Source organism: Trichechus manatus, unplaced genomic scaffold (assembly GCF_000243295.1).
Source record: "Trichechus manatus latirostris isolate Lorelei unplaced genomic scaffold, TriManLat1.0 scaffold00081, whole genome shotgun sequence".
In the NCBI taxonomy this organism is placed as follows: domain Eukaryota; kingdom Metazoa; phylum Chordata; class Mammalia; order Sirenia; family Trichechidae; genus Trichechus; species Trichechus manatus.
The window spans coordinates 9,083,807-9,102,284 of record NW_004444017.1 but is presented as its reverse complement, the minus strand read 5'-3'; the positions used below and the strand labels follow the sequence as shown (position 1 = coordinate 9,102,284).

General features: G+C 38.1%; 1 protein-coding gene across 1 annotated transcript in view; it reads right to left on the bottom strand.

Annotated features, from left to right (window-relative positions):
• CFAP54 (cilia and flagella associated protein 54) overlaps window positions 1-18,478 on the bottom strand; it is a 379,568-nt gene that overhangs the window by 294,430 nt on the left and 66,660 nt on the right. Inside the window, exons 9-14 of the mRNA XM_023735735.1 lie at window positions 15,818-16,016; window positions 10,777-10,958; window positions 10,520-10,685; window positions 8,891-8,976; window positions 3,521-3,655; window positions 1,757-1,907 (exon numbers count right to left, since the gene is read on the bottom strand). Coding sequence (XP_023591503.1) covers window positions 1,757-1,907; window positions 3,521-3,655; window positions 8,891-8,976; window positions 10,520-10,685; window positions 10,777-10,958; window positions 15,818-16,016 — 919 coding nt within the window. The remainder of the gene's footprint in view (window positions 1-1,756; window positions 1,908-3,520; window positions 3,656-8,890; window positions 8,977-10,519; window positions 10,686-10,776; window positions 10,959-15,817; window positions 16,017-18,478) is intronic.

The window sequence follows — 18,478 nt, the reverse complement described above, 5'->3', positions numbered from 1 at the left end:
TGTGCGTCAGGGTTGTATCCTTTCACTATACTTATTCAATCTGTATGCTGAGCAAACAGTCTGAGTAGCTGGACTAAATGAAAAACAGGGCATCAAGATTGAAGGAAGACTCAAACAACCTGCAATATGCAGATGACACAACCTTGCTTGCTGAAAATGAAGAAGACTTGAAGCGCTTACTTACAAAGATCAAAGACTACAGCCTTCAGTATGGATTGCACCTCAACACAAAGAAAACAAAAATCCTCACAACTGGACCAGTGCGGAACATCATGATAAATGGAGAAATGATTGAAGTTGTCAAGGATTTCATTTTAGTTTGATCTGCAATCAATGCCAAGGAAGTAGCAGTCAAGACATCTGCTAGTTAAATGACATGATGTCATCTTTAAAAAAACTCCACTGTGGGAAAAAAGTTTTGCAGCGGAGATTAGGTAAGATTGGCAAATGTTGCTAATTGTTGGAGCTGGCTAATGAGTACATGGTGGCTTATTTCATCTCTCTAGTTTATATTTGAAATTCTGCATAATAAAAGCTTAAAAAGTAAAAAGGATTTTAAGGTAGGCCATTTCAAAAATATGACTTCAGGCCACTAACCATGTGAGAAGAACAGAGACCTCTAACCAGTGGTTCTTAAATTTTGGTATGTATCAAAATCACCTGGAGAGCTTATAAAGCCTAGAAGGGTCCAGGCTAGTTGATGTAGAAAGGGCTTGAGCCTTGTATTTTTATCAGTTCTCAGGTGATAGTTGATACTCATCAAAATTTAAGGACCGTTGCTATAAAACTCCATCTGCAAAGCCACACACTCAACAACCAACGACAGGGAGAGCCAAATTAGTGAATCTCTGGGAAAACAATGGCTTTATGACAAAGTCCTCCAGAAGTCATACATACTCCATCGGCCAGGCGAAATAGCAAAGTAAACACCCTATCCCCACCATGAACATCCCACCCTGTTCTTTACATATGGGCAGAGGGGTCTAACTATAGGCAGAGGAAAAAACAAGGAAGTCAGAGCATACAGCCACCCTTTGAAAGATGGCATCTTCTGCAAGGAGGAAAATAGGATGCGGCATCAAGGGGTTGGGACAGGGAGAGTAGGAGAGTGGGTGGGAAATGAAGGGAAAAAGAGGAGGAAGATAACAAGAAAGCGCAAAAGAAGAGGATAAATAGAATAAGAAATGAAGAAAAAAAGCAGAATTTTTAAGAGGAAGGAATTAGAAGAGAAAGGAGAATTTTTAAAAAGGGGGATAAAGGGTAGAAGGCCACTGATGCATTCAACAAATATTTATTTGAACTCCCACTCTGTGTTAGGAAGTGTGGGTACCAGGAATGTAATTGTGACCAAAACTTACTCTCTTCCTTCAAGAAGCATACACCCTATGGGGAAATGGAAGAGGAGAAATATGAAAGAGGACAAAAGAGGGGGATTGAAAGGAAAAAAGGAAGAATGAAAGAGAAGGGGAAAGAGAGAAGTAGGTGGTGACGAGAAGCGGAGAAGGGGAACAAATGAGTGAGGAGAAGACAAAAAGAGTTTTGTCTGCTACTGAACCTTACACTGTGTAACCTTTTTCTGAAATCCATGGTTAAAACCGCTGTATTCTTTCTATCTCTGGTTATAAGTCATCACTGAAGCACAATACTGAAATGCCTAATTTACATTAACAGAAGTTATCCCATATTCTAATTTATACTTATTTATTGACATTTGTACATATGTTAGTAATCTCATATTTTTCATTCAATATTTTACCTAGAGATTTTTTAAATTTTCTTGCTGGGTTTCCTAAACACTCCAATATTTCACTTAATCGTAATGTGACCTCTGCGACCACCACAATGTCAATGTCTTCCACTTTATAGCAATGAATTATTTCATTTATCTGCCACAGAAGATAAACCCACTAAAAAGAAAATATATAGAAAAACACGTTAATAGTGAATTACACTATAGAAAAATTCACATTTTTCAAAACTTACTACTTCCATAAAGTCACCATCTTCCAATCACATGCAAATGTTATCTAGGTACCAATCCAAACCCACTGCTGCCAAGTCGATTCTGATTCACAGTGACCCTATAGAGCTGAGTAGAACTGCCCCATTGGGTTTCCAAGACTGTAATCTTCACGGAAGCAAACTACCACATCTTTCTCCTGCAGAGAGGTTGGTAGGCTCAAACTGCCAGCCTTTCAGTTAGCAACCAAGTGCTGTAACCACTGCACCACCAGGACTCTTTATACAGGTACCCTTTTCTTATTAAAAAAAAACAAGTTGGTGTTGAATCAATTCTGACTCATGGGAACCTCATGTGTGTCAGAGTAGAACTGCCCTCCATAGGGTTTTCAAGCTGATTTTTCAGACACAGATTGCCAGGCTTGTCTTCCAAGGTGCCTCTGGGTGGGCTTGAACATCCAACCTTTCAGTTAGCAACCGAGCTCATTAATCATTTGCCCCAGCCAGGGACTGTCTTATTAGTGCATCTTAATTTTAAATAATATAAAGATCAGTGATCCTAGTAAGATATTTAATAATCAGTCTGTTTATATAAATTCATAAAGAAGGTTCAGTTAAGCTTATGGTCTGCATATCTATAGCCAAACGGCAAATCTATAATTTGTTATTTTTATACAGCAGTGAAGATTATCTGTATCCACAAAGTTCATACTCTCACTTCAAAGTAGCTGTTATGATCACTATCAAAATCCTCCAAAGTAGTGAGGGGGAAGCAGGTGGAGGGATGCATTCCTTGAGGAATATTTTGGGCTCTATGCTAGGTGCTTAGAAATTGCCCTTCATGTCTGTATTTCCAAAGCTTAGCACATAAACTAACCATCACACTTTGAATCTATTATTGATAAAACATTTTCTCCTAAGCTTCCAAGGCATAATGTTAAACTACTCAACTTTCTCATTCCCATGAACTAGCCCTTTAAAGTAGTCTAAATACATCATTTAATTAACATTCTGAAACTCCTTGCTTACTTATTTGTATTCTCTATTATTAAACTTCTTAATGAATTTATCCAAGTTCATGTGAACTTATTATTGTTGTTATGTGCTAACGAGCTGATTCCCACTCACAGTGACCCTATATGACAGGGTAGAACTGCCCTATAGGGTTTCCTAGGCTGTAATCTTTATAGGAGTAGACTGCCACATCCTTCTCCAGAGGAGCAGCTGGCAGGTTCAAACCGCTGACTTTTTGGTTAGCAGCGCGCTCTTAACCATTGTGCCACCAGGGGTCCTTCATGTGACCTTAGCACACTATAAATTTATTCCTCTCTTGAAAACTTCAAATACCTCCTCAGTCCGCCTAACCAGGGGTGCAGGGAACACACATTAAAAGAAAGGCTCACTCAGCACTATGCTTAAGAATATTTTCTTCTTAACACATACATATGTAAATGATGGTTGTTACACAGTTGGATAAATACGGAAATTTAAATTTGAAATGTGTATCAGAACTTGGATTAGCAAAAACAAAAAATATGAGAAAAGAAACAAAAAGGAATACTTTGTTAGTACTGATTTTCTGGGTGAATTTTGCATAGTCATTTTTGGACATATTGATCCGCTGAACTCCCAATTTGCATCTCTGCCACAGGAACATTATCATGTCCACAACTATTTCTTTATCAGGCTGAACATTCTGGAAACAAAAGTGACAAAGTGAATGAATAAGAATAATAAGATAAATATATAGATAACATTTACTGTGTGCCAGATAACAGTCTAAAAGCTTTATATATACTAATATATTTAATCCTCATGACTCTATGAGGTGATTACTATTGCTATAGCCCCCAATTACACATGAGGAAATTGAAGCACAAGGAGATTAAATTACTTTCTCAAGATGAAAGGACTAGACAAACCCATAGCAAAAGAAGAGACTGAAAAGGTAATTTAAAACCTCCCAACAAAAAAAAGCCCTGCCCCGGATGGCTTCACTGGAGAATTCTACCAAACTTTCAGAGAAGAGTTAACATCACTACTACTAAAGGTATTTCAGAGCATAGAAAAGGATGGAATACTCCCAAACTCATTCTATGAAGCCAGCATAACCCTGGTACCTAAACCAGGTAAAGACACCACAAAAAAACAACATTACAGACCAATATCCCTCAAGAACATTGACGCAAAAATCCTCAACAAAATTCTAGCCAATAGAATTCAGCAACATTTCAAAAAAATAATTCACCATGATGAAGTGGGATTTATACCAGGTATGCAGGGATGGTTCAACATTAGAAAAATAATCAATGTAACCCATCACATTAATAAAACAAAAGACAAGAACCACATGATCTTATCAATTGATGAAGAAAAGGTATTTGACAAAGTCCAACACCCATTCATGATAAAAACTCTCAACAAAATAGGAATAGAAGGGAAATTCCTCAGTAAAATTAATGGCATTTGTACAAAGCCAATATCATCCTAAATGGAGAGACTTTGAAAGCATTCCCCTTGAGAACAGAAACCAGACAAGGATACCCTTTATCATCATTCCTATTCAACATTGTGCTGGAGGTCCTAGCCAGAGCAATTAGGCTAGAAAAAGAAATAAAAGGCATCCAAATTGTAGAGAAGAAGTCAAAGTATCTCTATTTGCAGATGATATGATCTTAGACACAGAAAATCCCAAAGAATCCACAAGAAAACTACTGGAACTAAGAGAAGATTTCAGCAAAGTTTCAGGATACAAGATAAGCATACAAAAATCAGTTGGATTCCTTTACACCAACAAAGAGAACTTCAAAGAGGAAATCACCAAATCAATACCATTTACAATAGCCTCCAAGAAGATAAAATACTTAGGAATAACTCTAACCAGAGACGTAAAAGACCTATACAATGAAAACTACAAGACGCTACTGCAAGAAACCAAAAGAGACCTGCATGAGTGGAAAAACATACCTTGCTCATGGATAGGAAGACTCAACACTGTGAAAATGTCAATTCTATGCAAAGCCATCTACAGATACAATGCAATCCAGATTCAAATTTCACCGGCAGTTTTTAATGAGATGGAGAAATAAATCACCAACTTCATATGGAAAGGGAAGAGGCCCTGGACAAGTAAAGCATTACTGAAGAAGAAGAACAAAGTGGGAGGCCTCACACTACCTGATTTTAGAACCTATTATACTGTCACAGTAGTCAAAACAGCCTGGTACTTGTACAACAACAGATATATAAACCAATGGAACAGAATTGAGAATCCAGACATAAATTCATCCACCCAGCAGCAGCTGATATTTGACAAAGGCCCAAAGTCCAGTGATTGGGGAAAAGACAGTCTCTTTAACAAACGGTGCTTGCCTAACTGGATATCCATCTGCAAAAAAATTAAACAAGACCCATACCTCACACTATGCACAAAAAATAACTCAAAATGGATCAAAGACTTAAATATAAAATCAAAAACAATAAAGATCATGGAAGAAAATATAGGGACAATGCTAGGAACCCTAATACATGGCATAAACAGAATACGAACCATAAGTAACAATGCACAAGCACCAGAAGAAAGACTAGACAAATGGGAGCTCCTAAAAATCAAACACTTATGCTCATCAAAAGACTTCACCAAAAGAATCAAAAGACAACCTACAGACTGAGAAAAAAATTTTGGCTACGACAAATCCAATCAGTGTCTAATCTCTGAAATCTATAAGATACTGCAAAACCTCAGCAACAAAAAGATAAATAACCTAATTAAAAAATGGGCAAAGGATATGAACAGGAACTTCACCAAAGAAGATATTCGGGTGGCTAACAGACACATGAAGAAATGCTCACAATCGTTAGCCATTAGAGGAATGCAGATCAAAATTACAATGAGATATCATTTCACCCCAACAAGGCTAGCATTAATCCAAAAAACACAAAATAATAAATGTTGGGGAGGTTATGAAGAGACTGGAACACTTACACACTGTTGGTGGGAATGTAAAATAGTACAACCACTTTGGAAATTGATTTGGCGCTTCCTTAAAAAGCTAGAAATACAAGTACTATATGATCCAGCTATCCTGCTCCTGGAATATAGCCTAGAGAAATAAGAGCCGTCACACGAATAGATATATGCACACCCATGTTCATTTCAGCACTGTTCACAATAGCAAAAGAGATGGCAATAACCTTGGTGCCCATCAACAGATGAATGGATAAACAAATTATGGTATATTCACACAATGGAATACAATGCAACGATAAAGAACAATGATGAAGCCATGAAACATAACATGAAGGAAGCTGGAGGTCATTATGCTGAGTGAATTTAGTTAGTCACAGAAGGACAAATATTGTATAAGACCACTATCAGAAGAACTCAAGAAAAGATTTAAACACAGAAGAAAACAATCTTTGATGATTACGAGGGTGGGCAGACAGGGTGAGGGTTATTCACTAACTAGACAGTAGACAAGAATTATCTTACGTGAAGGAAAGGACAGCACACACTATAGGGAAAGTCAGCAAAACTGGACTAAATCAAAGCTAAAAAGTTTCCTGAATACAGTCAAACACTTCAAAGGACAGAGTACTAGCGGCGGGGGTCTGGGGACCATGCTTTCAGGGGACATCTAGGTCAACTGGCATAACAAAGCTTATTAAGAAAATGTTCTGCATTCTACTTTGATGAGTGGCATCTGGGGTCTTAAAAGTTTGCAGCGGCCATCAAAGATGCTTCAATTGGTCCCAACCACCTGGAGTAAAGGAGCATGAAGAACACCAAAGACATAAGGAAAGTAGTAGCCCAAGAGACAGAAAGGGCCACATAAACCAGAGACTTCATCATCCTGAGACCAGAAGAACTGAACGGTGCCTGGCTACCACCAATGACCGCCCCAACAGGGAACAGAACAGAGAGTCCCTGATGGAGCAGGAGAATGGTAGGGCGCAGAACTCAAATTCTAGCAAAAAGACCAGACTTAATGGTCTGACTGAGACTGGAGGAACCCCAGAAAGCGTGGCCTCCGGATTCTCTATCAGCCCAGAGCTAAAACAATTTCCAAGGCCAACTCTTCAGACAAAGATTGGACTGGACTGTGAGACATAAAATGATACTCGTGAAGAGTGTGCTGATTAGCTCAAGTAGATACATGAGACTAAATGGGCAGTTTCCGTCCAGAGGTGAGATAAGAAGGCAGAGAGGGTTAGAAGCTGGTTGAATGGACAGGGAAATTAGAGGTGGAAAGGAGAAGTGTGCTGTCACAGTATAGGGAGAGCAGTTAGGGTCACATAACAATGTGTGTATAAATTTTTGTATAAGAGACTAACTTGAAATGTAAACTTTCACTTAAACTACAACAATAAACAAAACAAAAAAAAAAAGATGAAAGGACTAGAAAGTAGCTGACGCAGGATTCAAACTAAGCAGTCTAGCTCCAGAGTCCTCTTTTTTGACTACTCTGCACTGCTTCTGCCTCTCTAAAATGAAAATCCCAAACATTTTCAGACAGGTGTATAAACCAAATAGTTTCATGCAATTTGAAATTTAACTATCCTACTTTTCCTTTTTAACATTCCTGCATTAAGATAATAAAGAATTGTGGAGGGTGGTGTGGAGAGGGAACATGGATGGGGAGCTAGGAAAGGGTATAGATAGGAAAGAAATGGAGACACAGAGACTCTAACCAGAACCTCTCATTAGGTATCAATAGATGGCCTAGAATGACTATTTCTCCTCTTAAATCAAAGTTACCCAGCTCTTCTCTAAAGAAAAATAAAGTTACTCATTATAGCTGAACTAAAAAGATAATTTTATGATTAAAATACACCAAACTTTGAGCTCCCTTAAGGAAGGTCTAAGACCTTAGCACGATGCTTGGAACATAATGTTGTTGTTAGCGGCCAAATTGACTGCGACTCATGGCAAGCCCATGAGTGCAGAGTAGAAGCATTCCATAGGGTTTTCAAGGCTGTCACCTTTCAGAAGCAGATCATCAGGTCTGTCTTCTGAGGCGCCTCTGGGTGGCATAAGGATCAACAAATGTTTACTGAATTGAATTGAACTTGAATTAAGACACACATGGTTAAAAAAAAAAAAAAATTCTTGCCCTTTTAAGCCTTGATTATGTTTTGGTTTAGCTCCCCCACTATAACAATTATAATAACTCATTAAATTTGGTACCAAACACCTTTGTTAAGAAAATGAAGTATCTATTACAGGTTATAACATGTTCTAATAGACCCAGAAGACATAGAAAATAACATAACAGTAGAACTTCTCAAGTCCCTGACTGTGTTTCACTTACATGGGAAAAGTTAATACATTGCTCTATTGGTTTTCGAATTTTTTTTACAACAGTAAAACCAAGTTTTCAAATGAAACTCCATCAGAATCCCAAATTGTATACAAAACTAATAAAAACATATTGGGGTGCTACTACTCAAACTTGTGCTCCTGGGGAGCCTCAGAGAAGCCCTGGGGATCCCTAGAACTCAGTTATAAAGCCAGGGCTATACTCGTTTCACATACAACATTAATTCTCACTGATAGACCATTTCTAAATACTGACCATTCTGTGCAAAGTGACTCCAAACAACAACCAAGCTTTGCACTCATGGACTAAAAAGCAGTATCTCATTAAAAACATTTATTCTTAATTATAAGCATTTCCTTCATTACTAGAAATATAGCTAGCCTAGGAATTTCCAAAAAAAGGAACAGGTTGATACTCAGAATAATGACAATAATAAAAAGAAACTTAAAATTACAGCAAACGAGGATCTAACTCAACCTCTTAATCTAATAATTAAACAATCTAGAATTTTGGCAAGGTGCAATTATGTGATATTGTAAATCTGGCTCTAAATTAGATGTATAATAGCCTCCTATTACACTATTAAAAATTATCCAAAATAGCTATTTCACCTGGGAAGAGGAACAGACACAGGAATATAAGGTTGCTGCCAACTGGAAAATATCTTCTGAATATCCAACAGTTTTCATACAAGATTCTCAATTCATAAAGTAGAGAAAAATTAAATAAAAATCGATTACAAAATTTCAAATAGAAAAAGCACAGAAACAGAGAAATTCTAGAAAAATAACACAAACAAATATCTGGAAAAATATCACATCAATAAAATACTTTAAATACTTCTATATGAAAACTAATCTAAGTGGGTGCTAATTCAATTAAAATAGACACATTACTATTATTATTATTCCACAATCTGTATACCAACTTTGTCTAAAAAGAAACTGAAGAGGTTTATAATATTAGAACACATATAAAATTTGGTAGTTGAAATAAAAATATCTATTCAGGAACCACTAGGAAAAAAAAAGAAACTGTACAATTACTTGGTACAAATTATTTACTACAATCCAACAGCCACACAGTCAGTACCTGAGGAGCATGGCCAAGCATAAAAAACATGGAATTCAATAATTCTCACTGGCCAAAAAAGTAGAGGTTACAGAATTTCTATAGACAACATAATTTGGTGAAGAAAGGCTGAAGCTGTATTTGCAGTATTGTATACACGACTGAGGAAAAAAATCAATTGTTGATTTAAAAAATAGGTAGAGGGTTGATTTTACAAAGAATTTAACATATGGATCTTGAAATAAGGTATAATAGAGAACAAAGTGGGCATCTTCAACTGAGGCTTTGCAAAGTATATAGAAACTTCTTCAAACAGACTTCTATTACATCTAATCAGTATTAAAACAAAAAAAAAATCAAATTAGTTGCTGTAGAGTTGATTCCAACTCATGGCAACCCCACATGTTTCAGGGTAGACTGCACTCCACAGGATTTTCAAAGGCTGTGATCTTTTGGAAGTAGATCACCAGGCCTCTTCTTCCAAGGCGCCTCTGGGTGGACTCGAACTGCCAACTTTTCAATAGTAGCTGAGTGCTTAACTATTTGCACCACCCAGGGATTCCAACCAGTATTAAGTCTATGATATAACATTAAATCATAATCAGTAAAAGCACAGGTGAATCTGAATTTGAAAAGAGATAACTTGGGGCAATTATTAATTGCACTGATTTTCAATTATATACACAATAATTTTCAAGACTTGAAAAGTCTTAGAATGGAAGACCCTGCATGCTGGAAAGACAGAGACCATTGCAAACCTTCCCCAGATCCACTGACTGAATAGCTTTTCATTCTACTGCTCTGCTAGTTGCTCACTTATCCCAAAAAGCCAGCAGCTAAGTAGCACCTCATTCCTCTACTCAAAACCCTTACTCAGAATAAAACCCAGCATCACTACAAAGCCTAAAAGCCTGCATGATCTGGCACCCAGCTACTTCTCTGACCTCATCTCCTGCCACATTCCTATTCTCCACCACCACCACCAATGCACTCCAGCTATATATGTCTCCTTACTATTCCTTCAACACACTAAGAGAACTCTTGCCTCAGGGCCTTTGAACTTCCTGCTCCCTCAGCCTTGAAAGTTCTTTCTCTCATCTCACCTACGAATAAGGATATTATATCAAATAAAATTATTTTAATTTTCAAAAAGAAAAATAAATACTCACCCTGAGGAGCAATTTTTCGTACATACGCTTGAGCACATTGTCCTTCTTTGAAGCTTTCCAAAGGAAAGACCAAACCTTTGCTTCTCTTTACATTGATCAGAGGTTCTATTGCAAGAAGAAGAGTTAAATCCTTCTCTGCTTTCTTTGACTCCGGATCATCTTGCCTCTAAGAGAAGTAAGTATACCCCACAAGTTAATTAGTAATTCAATGTCATTTTAACATAATGAAAATAAATAAATGGCTTTGCATATATTACCTGGAGAAAATAAATAAGTTGAGCAGCTGATGATTCAAATAAACTCCATTCCTCATAGCTAAAAGCTAATTTTATAAATTTCACAGCAGCATCTAGAGAAATAACATTTTTTCTTTCTATAACATGCTCCAGAAGAGATGATTTTGAAAATCCAAGCATACCATCTGTGCCAGCATTTGAAACTAGAAAGGAAAGAGAGAGGTTTGAGTATCATTCATGCAAAGAAGTATTTACTAAATACCATATTTTTATGGGGTATCATTGCTGATGTCAGATGGATCCTGGCCGAAAGCAGAGAATACCAGGAAGATGTTTACCTGTGTTTCATTGACTATGCAAAGGCATTCAACTATGTGGATCATAACAAATCATGGATAACAATGTGAAGAATGGGAATTCTAGAACACTTAATTGTACTCATGAGGAACCTGCACACAGATCAAGAAGAGGCAGTCATTCAAAGAGAACAAGGGGATACTGCATGGTTTAAAGTCAGGAAAGGTGTGCATCAGGGTTGTATCCTTTCACCATATTTATTCACTCTGTATGCTGAACAAATAATCCGTGAAGCTGGACTACATGAAGAAGAATGGGGCATCAGGACTGGAGGAAGACTCATTAACAACCTGCGTTATGCAGATGACACACCCTTGCTTGCTGAAAGTGAAGAGGACTTGAAGCACTTACTGATGGAGATCAAAGACCACAGCCTTCAGTATGGATTACACCTCTACATAAAGAAAACAAAAATCTTCACAACTGGAACAATAAGCAACATTATGGTAAATGGAGAAAAAACTGAAGTTGTAAAGAATTCCATTTTACTTGGATCCACAATCAACACCCATGGAAGCAGCAGTCAAGAAATCAAACAATGCATTGCATTGGGCAAACAGACCAATATATTGAAATAAAAAGTCCAGAAACAGACCACACACATAAAGTCACCTAATTTATGACAAAGAGATCCTGTAGTCAATGGCTCAATAAACAGGTCAATAAATGGTGATGTGTCAACCAGATATCCATATGGAAATAAATGAATCTTGATCTCTAACTCAAACCAACAAAAAACACCTAAATGTAGACCTAATAAAAGATAAAACAATAAAGCTTCCAGAAGAAAACATAGGAGAGCATTTTTAAGATATTGGTGGAGCAGAGATTTCTTAAATATGACACAAAAGGGGTTAACTGTAAAGACTATATTGACAAATTGGATTCCATTAAAATAAAGAATTTCTATTCCTCAACAGATGCCATTAAGATAATGAAAAGGCAAGTCACTAAGCAGAAGATATCTGCAATACATGTATTCAGTAAAGAACATAAACATAAACAATTGTTGCAAATCAATAAGAGAAAGCCTAATAGAAAAATGGGTAAAAGATTTGAACTCGCATGTCACAAAACAAGATATCCAAATGACCAATAAATGTATGAAAAGATGCTAAACTTCATTAGTCATGAGAGAAAAACTAAATACATTATCATTTAATTCAGACCAGAATGGACAAAATGAAAAAGATAGATAGTAATAAGTGTCAGTAAGAATTTGGAGCAACTGGAACTGTCATAAAATGCTGATAAGGACGCAAATTGGTAAAGTCACTGCAGTGGGATGGATCACTGTTATATGGCCTGTCTCGCCATGGTCTTGCAACTCCCACTAAATGATTGGGTAGGGTTATGCAAATAAGGTGCTTATGGCCACCAATATTGGATAGGTTGCTAATAATGCAAATAAAGCGCATGGCACCCTTGTGGGGTTGAGACATGCAAATAAGGTATATGGAACCCTAACAAAGTGACTGGTCAGTTTTGCCATTCTGCTAGGCTTAAAATGAGCCATCCCAGAGTCAGGAAAAGGGGACATCACTACCACCAAGAAAAAAGAGCCAGGAGTGGAACGTGTCCTTTGGACCCGGGGTCCCAATGCTGATAACCTCCTAGACCCATGAGACAGAGAGGGAGCTGTAACACCAGAGACGGCATGAGACAGCAAGAAGTGGTGGCAGAGAAAGGGCAGTGGCAGAACCAGGGCACCAGTGTGAGACAGCACAGTGGGCTTCCCAGCCCATGGAGCAAGGTGGCTACAGAGGATGCCCCAGCCCACAGAGTGAGAAAGCTGAGTGCCTTCGAGCAGGAGGCTTACTGGCAGAGTAGGGTGCCTCCAGGCACTTATTGGAGGAGCTAAAGAGCTTTGTAATACTTGCCCAAGCAGGGCAGAGGCCAAGGGGCCGAGAGGCCAAGAGGCCGAGGGCCAGAGAGAGGCCTGCCTGTGGACACAGCTGAGAAGCTGACTTGATCAAAGAACTGTATCCTGAGTCATTCCTGATCCTGAATTATAACCTGTTGCTTCCCTAATAAACCTTATAATTGTTGAGTATTGTCTGTGAATTCTGTGTGGCCACTGCAATGAATTATCAAACCCAGCAGAGAAGTAGAGAGTGCCGAGGGAGGGATGGCTGGTGTTAGAATTGGTAAAAAGTTTGGAGAGACGAGGTATGTCTGACCTCTGCCTCACAGGAATCAGCCTTGGGCTGTAGATCTTGATTCTCCTCCCGCCTTGTGAAGTTATAGGAGGTCAGACGCCCCTGCCATCGCACCATTTTTACAGTCACTTCAGAAAATTATATCTGCTAAAGCAGAACACACCATGTGCTACGCTGCAGCTGTTCTACACCAACAGAAATGCATTGCAGAAGACGTGTACCACTTCTACCTCAGTAATTTATAGAAAATGCAGAGAAGAAAATTAGTAGCACTAGAGAAGATTTAACCACATGATTTACAAACTTACCATAATCAATCTATATAAAACAATGCACTCAACAACAAAAGAATACATAGTCTTTTCATGTACATATAGATTATTCACCAAAACTGACCACAAGTTAGACCGTAAAGCAAGTCTCAACAAATTTCAAAGGTTTCAAATAACATAGAGTATGCTCTCTGATCACAAGATAATTAAGCTACAAATCCATAACAAAAAGATAATTAGAAAATCCCCATGCTTTGATCTATAACCCAAATATCAAAGAAGGAATCACTATGGAAATTTGAAATTATTTTTAACCTAATGATAATGAAGGTATGATATATCAAAACTTTAGGTACAAACTAAAGCTGCACTTATGAGAGAAATGTCTTAGTGTATGAATATATATATTAAATAAGAAAGCCTGAAAATCAATTATCTAAACTTCAAGTCAATAAATCTTAAAAAAAAAAAAGGAAAATAATTCCAAGGAAGTAGAAGGAAATAGTAAAGAACAGAAATTAATAATATATAACACATACATTCAATACAGAGGATCAGTAAAGACAAATATTGTTTCTTTGACAAGACTAATGAAATTGGTAGATATCTGCTAAAACTGAAGAAATAAGAGAGAAGGCAAACTAACCAATGTCACAAATGAAAAATAGGCCAAGACTACAGATCCTACAGGCATTAAAAATATCATAATGATATAAATAATTTTATAAAAATACGGAAACTTTAGATAAAATGGAAAAATTTCAAGAAAAAAATTATCAAAAAATTGACAGAAGACTAAAAAACAAGAATGAAAAGAAAACCTGAATAGTTTTATATCTATGAAATAAATCCATAATTAAAAATTTTTCTACAAATAAAACTCCAGGTCCAGATGGCTTCAACAATAAATTCAACCAAATATTTAGGAAGAAATAACACTGATCTAACACAAACCCTTCCATATAACAGAAAAAGGGCACACTTCTCAACACATTTTATGAGGCCAGCATAACCTTGAGAGCAAAACCAGTAAAGGGTATTACATGAAAGGGAAATCTCTCTCATGGACAGAGATGCAAAAATAGTAAACATTGTTGTTTATTGTTAGGTGCTGTGGAGTTGGTTCCCACTTATAGTGACCCTATGCACAATAGAACAAAACACTGCCCTGTCGTGCGTCATCCTCACAATCATTGCTGTTTGAGACCATTGTTGAAGCCACTACGTCAATCCATCTCATTGAGGGTCTTCCCCTTTTCACTGACCCTCCACTTTACCAAGCATGATGCCCTTCTCCAGGTACTGATCCCTCCTGATAACATGTCCAAAGTATTTGAGATGAAGTCTTGCCATCTTTGCTTCCAAGGAGCACTTTGGTATACTTCTTTCAAGACGGACTTTTTTGTTCTTCTGGCAGTCAATAGTATATATTCAATATTCCTCACCAACACCATAATTCAAAGGCATTAATTCTTCTTTGGTCTCCAGTCTTCCTTATTCACTGTCCAACTTTTACATGCATACAAGGCAATTGAAAACATCATGGCTTGGGTCAGGCACACCTTAACCCTCAAAGTGACCTTTTGCTTTCCAACACTTTTAGCAAACAAAAATCTAGTAATATATGGAAAAGATAACTCTTACCCCAAATTAGGTTTATTCCTAGATAAGCAATCAATGTAATTTACCACATAAACAGAAATAAGAGAAGAGACATATGAACAACTCAATAAATCTCAATAAGCCCAGAAAAGACTTTTGATAAACTTCAACAACCATTCAGGATTAAAAAACAACAACAACAAAAAAAAAAATTTAGCAAACCAGGAACAAAAAGGAAACTTCCTTAATCTGATAAAGGGTATCTATAAAAATCCTTCAGCAAATTATCAAAAATAATGGTGAAATGTTGAAAGCTTTCCATTCGAGATCCTGAATGAGATAAGGATGTCTGCTATCACCACTTCCATTCCACATTTTATTATTGGTCCTAGCCAGTGCAATAAGGCAAGAAATATAAGAAAAAAGAAATGGAAAGACTAAGCATTGAAAGTAAATAAATAGAATTATCATTATTCACACATGATTGTATATACAAAATAAATCCAAAAAATATATACTGAATAATTATTTGAATTATCAGTTGAGTTTAGCAGGTTTGCTAAATTCAAGGTCAATATGAATTGAATAAGATATCAGTTTCTCGTGTGTAAACTACCATGCTACAATTTTTGTTAGACATATTCTACCATAAAATATTAACACTTTATTTACCTATTAAAAGTTCTCTTCCTGCTATAAACAGTTCTGAGGCAACATCACGAAGCTCTACTTCATCTGTAACAACAGGTCCTGTTTGCAGTATTCGTCTATTTGAATCAGAAAGAGCTTCCAAAATGGCCAGAAACCGGGATGCAGTGCTATCGAACATCTCATCCAACAACCGTTCTGTCAGAGTACGTGGCCACAGCAACTGGAATTTAAAAAAAAATACAGTCCACTTTTTTAAAGTTATATGGTATTTCATATTATAAGACAAAGAAAAGAAAGAAATGCTGCTTTTTTGGTTTTCATTTTTTGAAGTGTCTCTCCAAACTCCCTTTAAAATTTATGTCATGCTGTCATTACATGGAAGACTTTGTTATTTCTCATATGTTTGTGTGTGCAAGACAGCATAAAATTGTTGCTTATTATTACTACCTTTGTATTAAGCCAGCATCAGTGTCCACATGCCTGATGGTACCTTAATTACAGCTTTAAGGATCAGATGGTCAAACTTCAGTTGCATGAGAATCCCATCAGGTGCTTTTACATTCCATATCAAATCTCCAGAAATTCAGTGGGTCTGGATGGGCATTTTTAATAAGCACTGAGTAAGAATTTAATACAGAAGGTCCTCAAACACAAATTTGAAACATTAATCAAAAAAAAAAAAAATCAAACCCGTTGCCATCTAGTCAATTCTCACTCATAGCAACCCTATAGGACAGAGTAGAACTGCCCCATAGGGTTTCCAAGGAGCAGATGGTGGATTTCAACTGCTGAGCCTTTGGTTAGCATCCGAGCTCTTAACCACTACACCACCAGGACTCATTTTTAAAATATACCTGAGTAAGCTTGAAACAGAGCCCCCACAGTGTTGCATTAAAAACCCTATTTCCTGGAGGCGGGGCCAAGATGGCAGAGTAGTCAGATGCTTCCTTTGGACCCTCTTTAAACAGACACGAAAAACAAGTGATTCGATTATAAATGGCAATCCGGGAGCCCGGAACATCAAAGGCAGAGTTGAGGACCCAGACTGAGTGGCAGGGGGAGGGAGAGACACTTCGGAAGCAGCAAGGAGTTGCCAGACCTGACCTGGCGAGAGCCTGAGCCCTTCAGGCCTGATAAGCTCAGGGGTGAGCAGTGAGGCAAGAAAGCAGCTGTACTCCGGAGGCACGTTTTCCGCACTGGGAGCGACCCAGCACCAGAGAGTCTACATGGCCACCCAGAACCAGTGAGAAGCAGCCCTCCACGAAAGATAAGTACTTGCATATGGCTTACCGTGTGGATCAAAAACACCCCGCCTTAGGGAAAAACCTCTCCCATTTACCTCCCTGCTCCCTGCGCTGCAATGGGTTCAGCAATTGCCAAGTCCCCTAGGCCGGAAGTGGGATCTATCACATGCCTGGAGCCATTCTCCCGGCCTTGGAGAGTGAACAAATTAACAAACGGGAAAAAATAAATTGCCGGCTCCCCTAAGCCAGGAACCCAGGGTAGGCACAGCTCCTTTGCCGAGGCACAGGCATAAGGGATCCATGGACTTTGAGTGCCTTTCCCCCTGCATAGACTGGTGTGGGCCCATCTCAACAGCATAGGCCCTCATTACTGCAGTACAACAGGGTCTATACCAGAAGTCTAACTTCAACTGTTTCAGCTGTGAAGTGGCAGGTTCTTGACATTTGATACTGCTCTGCCCATTAAGCACGATCTTCAACGACCTACAACAGGGGCCTGAGGGCTGGTGGCTCCACCTACACCACCTAGCCATCTGCGAGATGGACCCATGAATAAGAGGTGTCCCCCAGACCTTACAGCCAACAGCATTAGGTACCACACTTTGGCTGTAAAATGCACCTACCTACGTGCTCTAGGGAACAGGGACACACCATCCTGCTGGACACTTGGGGCAGCCGTCAGCCCCCTGACTTGCTCAGAGTGTGTCCCCCTGCTGCAGCCAGATGCCTGTGCCTACACCATTCACACATGCCTGTCTAGGACTGTAAGTGAGAGCCTACACCACACACTTGCTGGCTATCTACCTGGGCACCTGAGCTGAATCCATACAGGAGGAGTGGGCAGACTCCTGAGTTCACACACCTAGTAACAGATCAAACCACCTGGTGACAGGATATTAGGGCTTAAAAGATGACAACAATCAAACTAGCTCATATGAGCAGCCTATTTGGGCATATCAAAACAAAACAAGAGGCTAGGATACAGTAAGCAAACATAAATAAATATAATAACTTATTGACAGCTCGGAGACAACAGTCTTTATCAAATCACATAAAGAGGCAATCCATGATGGCTTCAGCAAGCTCCCAAAATAAAGAATCTATATATTTTCCAGAGGACAAAAATTTCTCGGAATTACTGGAGGCAGAATACAAAAGATTAATATGCAGAATGCTTCAAGAAATTAGGAAGGAAATTAAGCAAAACCCAGAATACACAAGAGAGGAAATTAAAAGGATTAGAGAAGAGCATAATGACTAATTTAACAGGCTGCAAGAATCCATAGAGAGACAGCAATCAGAAATCCAGAAGGTTAACAATAAAATTTCAGAATTAGACAACTCAATAGAAAGTCACAGGAGCAGAATTGAGGCAATGGAAGTCAGAATTAGTGGGACTGAAGATAAAGCACTTGACACCAACTTATTTGAGGAAAAA